The 12,025-nt window shown below is 41.6% G+C and overlaps 1 protein-coding gene across 1 annotated transcript in view; it reads right to left on the bottom strand.

Moving 5' to 3' along the window:
* Fbn2 (fibrillin 2) overlaps nucleotides 1-12,025 on the bottom strand; it is a 215,755-nt gene that overhangs the window by 40,243 nt on the left and 163,487 nt on the right. Inside the window, exons 35-41 of the mRNA XM_055622919.1 lie at nucleotides 8,306-8,428; nucleotides 7,348-7,470; nucleotides 5,211-5,372; nucleotides 4,417-4,485; nucleotides 3,861-3,986; nucleotides 2,737-2,862; nucleotides 2,010-2,162 (exon numbers count right to left, since the gene is read on the bottom strand). Of these exons, the coding sequence (XP_055478894.1) occupies nucleotides 2,010-2,162; nucleotides 2,737-2,862; nucleotides 3,861-3,986; nucleotides 4,417-4,485; nucleotides 5,211-5,372; nucleotides 7,348-7,470; nucleotides 8,306-8,428 (882 nt within the window). The remainder of the gene's footprint in view (nucleotides 1-2,009; nucleotides 2,163-2,736; nucleotides 2,863-3,860; nucleotides 3,987-4,416; nucleotides 4,486-5,210; nucleotides 5,373-7,347; nucleotides 7,471-8,305; nucleotides 8,429-12,025) is intronic.

A 12,025-nucleotide genomic window follows, 5' to 3' on the forward strand; every position in this document is an offset into this window, starting at 1 on the left:
ATCTATCTATCTATCTATCTATCTATCTATCTATCTATCTATCTATCTACCTACCTACCTACCTATTTATTTTGACTCCTTAGACAGCATGGTACCCACATGGAATAGCTCCTGCCACTGTTTTCACCCTGTTTTCCACAGAAGGAGTCATCAGAAAGGGTAAATCCTCTACTTGGGTCATACACATGACAGCATTCTGATGTGCATGTACAGCTGCACCCCAAACCTAAGCCCTTCAGTTCCTTTCACTGAGAAAAAAAAATATCCCAAACCAGTAATCTTGGACCTTGACTCATGGAGCTTTATAGCCTAGAATGGTGAGAATGTCTTCACCTTATGGAACACAAATGGGCGAGGGACACACCCGTCTGAAAGCTGCCACAAGTGCGGATCTGAAGTGCCCCTGCCCAGATCACCTGGAGGACGCTTGGCCTCTAGCTTTTAATCAAGGCTGCTATTTGAAGGCGGTAGAGCATCAGAGATGGGGCACTCCGGGCGGAAGTCAGTCAGGTGGGGTTGTCTTTAGGGGTCATACCTGCTTCTGGCTTCTGCCTCCATCCTCTGCCTCCTGGTCCACAGCTGTGAACAGCTACCTTAAGCTTCTACTGCACTGAACCAAATTGCTCTGCTTGGCTCTCAGAAACATGAGCCAGTATAAATCTGTCTCCCTAAGATGGGCCAGTCAGGTAATTTGAAAAAAGCATGCTGATGAATTTGAGTCGCTACTTGTCCGCTCCTCTCCCCTTGAATTCATTTCAGCACCCTCGTAAGTAAAGTGCTTCACTGTATGCCGTGCCAATGTCTGGTCAAAAAATGTATGGCCGGCTTCTTCTGTCTTCTCCGTTCAACTTCCAGCTTCTGTAACTATGAAAAACTAACATCCTTTATATATGCCGTATAAGGTCTAGACAAAAAGTAATATAAAGGCAAGTGCTTGGTTTTTTTTTTTTTTTTTATCTCTGTGATGTTTCTTTTTCTTTTCATTTTCTTCTTCAGTGGAATTTGTGCTAGTGAAAAATCCTCCCATGCCAGGCTTGGAGACACGACTCCGTGGCTAGGGGCACTGTCTACTCTTTTGGGTTCAATTCCCAGCCCCAACGTGGCAGATCACAACCATCCATAACCCGTACACTTGGAGATTCAATGCCCTCTTCTGGCTTCTGCAGGCAGCAGGCACAGGGACAAACATAATGGAAAACACCCATGCACGTACAATAACAAAATAGTTTTAAGATGTATTGGCATGCTTTAAAGGTTCCTTCCATGTCTGGGATAAGCTGAGGAACATTTTTTTTTAACGATTTATTTATTTATTTTACACATATGGGTGCTCTATCTGTGGGTCACCTGAATGCCAGAAGAGGGCATCAGATCCCAGTATAGATGCTTATGAGTCACCATGTTGTTGCTGAGAACTGAACTCAGAACCTCTGAAAGAGCAGACAGTGCTCTCAGCTGCTGAGCCACCTCTCCAGCCCCCACAAGGAACATAGTAATGGTTTGTTTTATGCATCTTTTAAAATCAAATGCTTTTTCTTTTTTGACATATTCTTCAAGCAAAGTTTCTTCATCAAATACTTTTTTACATAGTTTTCAAGATTTACTTTAAATAATTATTATTGAAGTTGCCAGCTTTTTGGTGACTTTGTACCAATATAATCTACTTCTATATCAAGCACAATGACAATAGTTTCTAAATAAATCCATTTGATGAGTAAACGGATAACTAACTAACTAAATGGTAGTATTATTTGATGGCGATTGTATATAGACCAAATCTATCAACTCTAGCTAGCGGTGGTGGCATTTTGCAAGATTTGGAGTTTATGCAACATATGTCTCAGAAGTTAGTTTTTGGCTCCCAAAGTGGGTCATGCCATTTGGGGAAACAGGGCCACAGCACGCGTTTGGACCTCTTCGGAACTGAGCCCCTCTGGCTACAATACACCGCGCCACCGTTGCCATGTCCCTGACAAAGTCATCGGGAAAGTGCGAGCTGAGGCGCTTACCCGTTCCCGGCGTCGGGCACGGCTCACAGGGTTTGTTCCAGGCTTTGCCAACATTGTGCGTGCAGCAGCACATCCTCTTTGTCACATTGAAAGGTAACTCGTTTTCACAAGTGGTCCCGTTATAGCTTCGGTAGCAAAAGCTTTTCCTCATGTCTGCATGGGGAGAAATTGATCAGCGAGGCAGCGAGGGCGGTGAGCAGTGGCTAACCGACTTGTTTGCAGCCAGCTTTCCTGGGTGCTACAACTCTGGGAAACATCTGTTATTTTCATCCTTTTTTCAGATGCACATCTCCTGCTTTCAGGCAAGGTATTTTAAGGATAGTTTCTCAGAGACAACAATTTTTTTTTGTCCTGTACTTATTTTTCTAGTAAAATAGTCATCAAAATATTCATTAATTAATTTAATTGAAAAAAGAATTAAGTATTGAAAATTAAATGTCCTCTTATATATATGGAGGATCAAAATTATCTAAGATCTGTAACTCTAATGCTTAAACCTAAGGTGTTTTGTTTTTTTCCTAAACCTCAGATTTACAGAATATGTAACTGTGGGGAAAGATTAAGAGCTTGAGCTAGAACAGCAGTTCATAGGCCTCTGAAATATTTCCTCACTCAAAGGGATCTGGTTTCCCAACATTCTGAAAAGTACTTCTGAGACCGTAAGTTCTGTAGGTACAAAACCCAGCAACTTTGACCCGAGTAGCTAATCTCAGTGATGGCTACTGACCCATGCAGTTGTGACCTCCGTTGACTTGCATGTACTCAGGTGGGCAAATGCAAGTATAATTTCCCAGGGTGTTGTAGCAGGTTCCGGGGCCGCACACGCCAGGGTGGGCAAAGCATTCATCAATATCTGCAACGGGCAAGAATACCTGGGAGTTACGTTTGTTCTCTGAGTTCACACCATGTAGTTTACTGAACAGAGCCCGGGGGATCCCCTAGTTCCGTGTTTATAAGATTCAGAAATAAAAATAAAAATACCCACTCAGGACGTGTTCACATTTACATGCCACAGAAACACATGCCTTAAAAAAAGATTAAAAGACCCCTTTTCTAAAAATACCAAGAATTATAAAAATAGACTAAAGCGGCAAAAAAATAAATAAATTAAGAAACAAAAACCAGAACAATTTGCCTCATGCCTGTATACATTTGTGGGAATTCACATTCTCTAAGCGGGATTTCTTTGAACTCTGTTTTGTTTTTTTTTTTTTTTTTCTGTGCCATTTGAATTAAATTTTAGCAGCAACTTTAAACTGAATGCGAGCTATGAGATCCTCCTTTCAAAGTAGAAGCCCCTGACAGGTTCTCAGTGCAGGGAAGCTGCTGGTTGTTTTCCTTATTAAGTCACATTTCTTTCTGAGGCATTTGGCTGACAAGTCCAAAGCTAAAGGCTGGCGACAGAAGCAATGATGCTCTGGTCTTTCTTGTTTGGCTTTACAAACAGCCCCTCATCCTACCCAAACACTCAGGTTACATCTCCAGCCACAACTTGGAGCAGTAATGGTCCCTAAAAAATAAGATCACGACTGATAAGTGGCACGGGGAGAGAAAGGATCTGCACAACATTTCAGCTTCTTCATGTTCTAGCCGCCGTTTAAAAACAACTGACCATTAACTGACAGCCACATGTAGGTCACCCTGTTTCTACTTAAAATGATTCTCAGTGTTCCCCTGCAACTAACCTTCACATTATAATTCCATTTTCAATTTATGTTTCACCAGCCATCTTACTCGGATTTTTTCTTTTTTTTTAATTTTTAGTAAATCAAGGGTCTCAGCAGATCCCTCCTGTGGAGTGCAGGGCCAGGGGGAGACGCTGTGGAGGGGAACCGCCCCAGCTTCCCTCACCTTCACAGATGCGTGTTTCCTCGCTCAGGTAGTAGCCCTGTGGGCACTCACACTGGAAACTCCCAAAAGTGTTGATGCAGTTTCCACCCTGGCAGAGACCTGGTAACTCCTGACACTCGTCGATATCTGCGAGAGGAGAGAGAGCGCATTAGCGGTAGGCATCATGACCAGAGTCAAGAGCGCCGTCTTCAAACACGGCGTCTTGCCCCCGAAGGAATGCCCCTCGGTGCTGGGTGCGTTCTGACTGCGAGTTTCTTGTCATTGCTGCAGAACTAACTGCTGTTTCTTGAGGAGAGTAGTGGGAGCAAGCTGTGGGGGATTGGCGGGGGACAACGCGACAAGGGTTTCTCTGCACAGCAACCGGACACCAGATGCCCGCAGTGGACGGCTACTTTTTGGTAAACCGTGGCCGAGAGTGCGCGCGGCAGACTGCCCACCTGTAATTCCACCCAAGAATCCTGCTGGAGTTGCCTCACACCGACTTTTGTCCCTGCTTCCCTCTAAACCAAGCTTTTTACCTTCTGAGGGCCTACGTGGCCACTGGCGGTGAGCTTACCTTCTAAGATGATTGTGATGGGGTTTGGCCTAAAGCCTTCACCTCCAGGACACAGGGTATAGTATTCAGCTACAAAACAATGGAAAACGAGAGGTTTGACTCCCGGATGGATCCCAGAGGTTGAGACCATCGGCAGACATTCAGCCACTGCCAGGCTCAACTCGCACACCCTCGGGGGAAATCTGTATTTTTCCTTGTGTCCTTTCAAATGCGTTTTCACTAATGTATGTCACATTTTACTCCCTAATATCATTACTTCATCAATGGCAGACACTGGGATAACAAAAGCCATTTATGTGTATATTTTAAAGAAAACACTTCCTTCTGGATAATTCATATCACAAATATTTTGGCAATTAAAAAAAAAAAAAACACCAGGACCCCACGGTACAAAGGTCTAGTTTTGGTGCAGATCGGAACACGTGTTTTTATTTAAAGTGCTCTGTGACCGACTTCAGGATACGCTTTACCTATGAACCTGAACTAACCATCTCCAAGAAGAACTGAGAACGGCCTTCATCTGTGATACCATGGAGAATCGATATAATGACCATTCAGATTGGATTGTGGTTAAGATAAATTTTTAGAGAAACATAATGGCGAAAAGAACATAGAAAGGAAGGAACTTGAGATTCCTTTTCTATAAAAACACTCTTGGCGGATTTCAGCATAACCTTTGACAACAGTCCAAACCCACCCCTCCCACCGCCCGCAGTCCAAGAAGACAATAGCAACTTGTTTCTAGACCCCGGGGCTGGAGCATTCCCTTCTTCCGCGTTCACCTCCATACTTACTGCTATTTACAGGCGGGCACGTCTCGCAGGGGTTTCCCCAGGCCTTGCCCAGGGAGCAGCAGCAGGAGGAGCGACTGACGCCCACCCCGACCTCTGTGTTGCAGGACAGACTCCCGTCTCCTCGAGGCCCAAACTTGAGGTAACAGTTGCCCACGCGGTTGTCTGCAGAGTGAAAGGATAATTTAAAGGGGGTCCCTGGAGTCCACGCCCCTCGCCTTCAAACTTAGATTGGGTCGGCAGTAAGAAAGGATGACTGGCAGCAGTCCCTAGTGATCACGAACCGTTTTCTGTATACATGGAATAAGCAAGACAGGCTTTTTTTTTTTTTTGGGGGGGGGGGTGCTCTGGACGTTTCAAATCGTGTGGATGTAAGAGAACTGGGGCATGATTAATCTGTGTCATCAGCTTGTGAGGAACTGGAGACATACCTAGGACAACTTAACTAAGTGTGCAGCGGGCTATCTCATTCTGCTCTGCTCTTCCATCCGCATTCTCTGATGGTTCCATGTCAACCTTCACTGCAACGTTTGCACAGTTTGTCAGTCTACATCTCTCTAGGGAAAGGATCCAGTTTTCTGAAGATTGCCTTGTCTTTACCATTACCATCTTGAACCTCGGCTTTAAACAGTACTTTTCCCTTTTCTCTTGAGTACTATCAAGTTCAGAGTTCTTACCTTTTTTTTTCTGAGTTCTAAACCTTTCTGCTTATTTCTTTCTCGAGAGTTATTTCCAGGTTATCCTTTCCAGCAGTTAAACTGGATAATCTTTCCCCCACTCACAGCTCGGTTTTACTTTTTCTCCCCTAGTCCTGGGGGTTTTCAATTGATGGAAGTTTTCAGCCTTTTCAGCTCTCCAGTTTTGCTGCCATATTCTGGTATTTCCCATTCCTTTTTCATACGAGTAATAATAAGGCTTGATAACTTTATCTTCAAAATGTTTCTGGAGAATGACACCAGTACCTTTTTCCTTAGCCTGAATTCTAGATATCAGCATCCTTTTTATTTTTTTAACATAGACTATTACAATGGCTTCTTAAATCATATTTCAGCTTCCATCATTGGCCCAGTCTGTTTTTGCCTTTGTAGCCAAAGTAATTCTTCAGAACTGCTTCAGGCCAGGCCACCCCCAAGAGTGCTCATCTCAACCAGAGTATTTGAAAGTCTTTATGAGTCCACAAAGTACCTTTCACTTCAGCTGCACGCACCACAACCATCTGGCTGCTGCTTATTGTTATACTTTACTGTTTTCATTTGTTTCTGTTGCCAAATCTTGGGTACACAGAACTGAGTTAACTCAAGGTCCCTCCCAGGTTAGGTTTGAATTCATTCAACATCCTTTCCTTCCTCTTCCCCCTATTTTTTTTCTCTGTTCCTGTTTTTCTTTTCCTACTGGACCATTTGAATGTCCTGCTAGTAGCTTTTGCATGTGTTCTCATAAAAAATTTTTAATATGCTCATTTAAAATTTAAATAAATGACATTTCTGCCATGTATCTGAGTTTTAGTGTCTAATCACACTTGCTTTGTGAATAAACTGTGCATGATTCTATGATGTCCAAGTGCTTATAATTCTTGTTTGTTTTGAGATTAGTCTGGAGCACAGGCTACATTCTAATATCCAATCTTCATGCCTCAGCTTTTAAAAAAATCTGTAGAGTGTACTAAGCTGGTTTCTAAATCTATGTCACCACAAACAATATTACACTGAACATCTTACACACACCTATAAAATTCAGTGTGTTAATATCTTTGGCATATAAAACCAGGACAGAAATTTATGGTTATTTATCCTTGCCCTTTACTGCCTGCATTCAGTGGATCCTTTACAATATTTTAAAATAAATTTAAGTAGAGTTTATAGAAGATTAAATCTATCTACATTGAAAAGAATTATTGGTTATTTTAGTAAGGATTTAGTCTTCACTAACTCAAATATCTGCTTCCCCCCTTGCTTGGTTTTGCACTCACAATTGTCTTTTACATTATAAACTTGGAATCATCTAAAGTGTTCCTTATGGGAACAGGCTGTTTTTCTTTAAATGAATTATAGCAAATACTTACCATAGTTCATTGTCAAGTGAGTTTAAATATTTGACTCCACCTACCTGATTCTACTTACTTCACTTAGTTTTCACTTACCAACGCAACCAACACCGGTAGGGTTCAGCTGAAAGTCAGGCGGGCAGTTACATTCATAGCGACCAGGCGTGTTCACACAGAGGCCATTGACACAGTTTATGGGGTCTGCACACTCATCAATATCTGTGAATATTTAATGTTTCCATGTTAACATCTTTACTTCTATCTACAAAGTGCTATTCCAATGAACTGAGTGGATCTTTTCTCCAAGTCATTAAATATTATTGTGAAGGACTCAGCAAAGTGAAAATAATGATTTATCATAAACCCAGAGTAGGTTCTGTAATGGTGAGGATTTTACGTATGAGTGGTACACACGTGTGTGGTGCATACATCTGTGTGTGTATGTGTGTGTGCATGTATTTGGAGAGTATAGGGAGACAACGGATTTATACTACATAGTCCTGGCTTGTCTGAAATTCACTAGGTAGACCAGAAAGGCCCGGAACTCATAGAAAATGATATCTTCAAGAATGCCATTTAATATCTTAATATATAAGCAATAATTAAATGTTGCAATTCTGAGGAAGAAAAATTATCGGCTTTAAAAAACGAGAAGCTCCACAGGTTCAAAATCACTGTTCAGCCTATACAAAAGCTCAGTGAGAGGCATAGACCTTGGTTCTGGGTAATTTTGGTGTGTGTTGTTTTTTTTATTTGTAAGGTTTGCTTACAATAAATTTTATGAAAAATTAAGAAAAATGACGTGTGTAAAAGTTCATGTATGTTCATACACATATATGAATGATTCCTAGTTTTGTGTTAAATGATGGAAATGCTTATCTAAACATGAATAAATTCCAGAGTAGAAATTAAATGTACTAAAACATTCTTTTCTCTTTTTGGAAACATGCGCAGCCAAATGTACAGATAATTAAAGACAAAAATGAGTTTATGTATTTAGCATAGAATACTTATGTCAAGCAATGAGAACACAGTTGATCCTGGCTGTCAGTACCTGTGCAATTTCCTCCTGTCCTGTCCAGTTCATAGCCATCATCACAAATACAGTGAAACATCCCAGGCAAATTGTTACACGTTCCAAAGACACAAATGTTTTGGAAGGAGCATTCATCAATATCTGAAGACAAAAAATAAGGTCATCTTCTATTTACAAAGATATTTAACTCTCAGAGACTTATAAGCAGCAACATTTTTTTCCTTGTCATTTTTTTCTAGATAAATACTATCAATGGTAACTAAGGCATGTTTGTTGATAGGATAAGATATAAAACAAGTATCTGGTTCAATGCTATCTTATACTACCCCCCCTTCTGTAGTTCTAGGAACCTAACATAGAGACTCACACATGCTAGGCACGTGTCCTACTATTGAGCTACACCTGAGACCTGAGCGTCTAATATTATAACTGTTTGTATTACAATATACCCAAACAGGAAGTACCAGCTAGGCAGTATAAATAGAATACAGAAATTAAATGCAAACCCGTCAAATGAGTGAAATTTAAAAAAAATCAAAACAAATGAAAGAGGCCACCTAATTAGTGTAAACAGTACACATTTTGTAATTGGAAAAACGAAATATAAAATTATATAACACTAGATATTAAATATATTGGTGAGAAGTCTTTAACAGTTTTACATTTTTATTTATTTTACAATCTGACCTGTTACCACAGAATCACTTATACTGTTCCTTATGCCATGAAATAACACGGTCCACACCCATAAATTTCTACGTATTTTAATAAAATATCTCTCCCAACAGAACTGGAGAGGCAGCTCAGCAACCTCATGAAACTGAAAAGCTTCTGTAAAGCAAAGGACACCGTCATCAAAACAAAGCGACTGCCTACAGATTGGGAAAGAATCTTCACCAACCCTTTATCTGACAGAGGACTCATATCCAGTATATATAAAGAACTAAACAAGCTGAAAAGCAGCAAAGCAAGTAATTCACTTAAAAAATGGGGAACAGAGCTAAACAGAGAATTCTCAATAGAGAAATATCGAATGGCAGAGAAGCACTTAAAGAAATGTTCAACCTCATTAGCCATTAGGGAAATGCAAATCAAAACAACCCTGAGATTTCACCTTACACCCATGAGAATGGCCAAGATCAAAAACTCAAGTGACAACACATGCTGGAGAGGTTTCGGAGAAAGGGGAACCCTTCTCCGCTGCCGGTGGGAATGTAAACTTGTACAACCACTCTGGAAATCAATCTGGCACTTTCTCAGACAACTAGGAATAGCGCTTCCTCAAGATCCAACCATACCACTCCTAGGCATATATCCAAAAGAGGCTCAAGTACACAAAAAGGACATTTGCTCAACCATGTTTGTAGCAGCTTTATTTGTAATAGCCAGAAGCTAGAAACAACCCAGATGCCCCTCAACTGAAGAATGGATGCAGAAATTGTGGTTCATCTACACAATGGAATATTACTCAGCAATGAAAAATAAGGAAATCATGAAATTTGCAGGTAAATGGTGGGACCTGGAAAGGATCATCCTGAGTGAGTTGTCCCAGAAGCAAAAAGACACACACGGTATATACTCACTCATGTAGACATACAACATAGGACAAACTCACTAAAATCTGTGCATCTAAAGAAACTAAGCAAGAGAGAGGACCCTAACTAAAATGTTCAATCCCCACCTGAAAGGCAAAGAGGATGGACATCAGAAGAAGAAAACAGGAAACAACCTAGGAACCTGCTACAGAGGGCCTCTGAAAGCCAGAAGAAGAAAACAGGAAACAAACTAGGAACCTGCCACAGAGGGCCTCTGAAAGCCTCTGCCCTGCAGACTATCAAAGCAGATGCTGAGCCTGATGGCCAACTGTCGGGCAGAGTGAATGGAATTTTATGTAAGAAGTGGGAAATGGTAAGAGCTGGAGAGGACAGGAACTCCACAAGGAGAGCAACAAAACAAGAAAATTTGAACACAGGGAACTTCCCAGAGACTCATACTCCAACCAAGGACTATTCATGGAGATAACCTAGAACTCCTGCACAGATGTAGCCCATGGCAGTTCAGTGTCCAAGTGGGTTACCTAGTAATGGGAAGAGGGACTGTCTCTGACATAATCTGATTGGCCTGCTCTTTGATCACCTCCCCCTGAGGGGGGAGCAGCCTTACCAGGCCACAGAAGAGGACAATGCAGCCACTTTTGATGAGAACTGATAGACTAAGATCAGAAAGGAGAGGAGAACCTCCCCTATCAGTGGACTTGGGGAGGGGCATGCATGCAGAAAGGGGAGGGAGGGTGGGATCGGGAGGGGAGGAGGGAAGGGCTTATGGGGGGATACAAAATGAATAAAGTGTAATTAATAATAATAAAAAAAAGACTGTGTGCTGCTCTTCCAGAGGACCCAAGTTCAATTCCTGGAAGCCATGCTGAGTGACTCACCCCACTTGCAAATCCAGCTCATGGATTTGCCACCCTCTTGTGGGTTCCATAGGCACCCGAATCTACACCTGCACGCCCACTCACACTTCCACACACCACCCTACTCCACAACACGCTTAGCCATGTGATCGAAGATAAAAATCTAAAATAGAAGGCTCTACTAAAATCAGCAACTCAGCTTATACAACTATCTCATGAGGCCGAAGCCCAAGGGCAATGCCTTTGACGTTATCACTCTTACATGCACATGAAAACAAAGGCGCAATGCGGAGTAGCGGCAGGGCTTGGGAAATACTATGTTCGTAACCACAAAAGAGGGTGGGCATTTTAATATGTCAGTTGCCCAGGACTGAAAGGATTCAGCCTACGCGTAATATTTTAAGCTACATTAGGAAAGTCGTTCTTTTTTAAAGGAAACAATTCTTTTAAAAATGATTTTTAAATATTACATTTCCCCAGTACAGTCTGTGTTTGGCTGATACGGATGATGTGTTTGTGTGTCTGTGTGTCGGTGCTTGCCATTTCTTTCACACTGTGGTGGGGAAGGGCCTGAAATCTGTTTCATTTTATCATCTTTGCCCATTAGCTAGCTTGAGCTTGAGTGGGGAAAGGAAAAGGAAGAGGAGGAACCGAGTTAGAGCTGGGGGGGGGGTCACCTTTTTTTTGTACAAATGACAAATTTTGTTGAAGCTCAATGATCTCACAAAAAAACTGAGTTTTTTTTATTCTTCATTCATATTATATTTCTTACAGCAATTTGATGGAGAAACTACATAGAATGTCAACTGTATCTCCAACTAGCAAGAAAAATCCAATTTTTCCCCCTTGGACAAATAGTATAGTAGACATAAAGCCCCAGTTTTAGGAAAAAGAAATGATGTTTTTTGTTGTTGTTAGTTTGGTTTGGTTTGGTTTTTTTACTCTTGAGCAGAGGTGAACAAGTCCTTGGTGGGTGTATGGGCTTCCATTCTCAGACACAGCACACCACAGACAAACATGAAAATAAATGCCAGAAACAGGCTACTTAGACTTTCCCACATGTAGTAAGTACAGTTGGCAGAGGCAGGCGATGATAGATCACCATTGAAAAACTGGAGAGGTGTGTCACATGTCATTCATTTACTGACATGAAAGAAAAGAAGAAATGGTTTTTAAAAGAAGCAGAAGCAAAAGAAGAATAAGAAAAAGGAGGAGGAGAAGAAGCAGAAGGAGAAGGAGGAAGAGGAGAAGGAAAAAGAAGATGAGGAGAAAGAGGAGGAGGAGGAGGAGGAAGGTGGGAAGGAGGACGAGAAGGAGAAGCCGAA

This window comes from Psammomys obesus, unplaced genomic scaffold (genome assembly GCF_907164565.1).
Source record: "Psammomys obesus unplaced genomic scaffold, mPsaObe1.curated_primary_1811, whole genome shotgun sequence".
Lineage (NCBI taxonomy): Eukaryota > Metazoa > Chordata > Mammalia > Rodentia > Muridae > Psammomys > Psammomys obesus.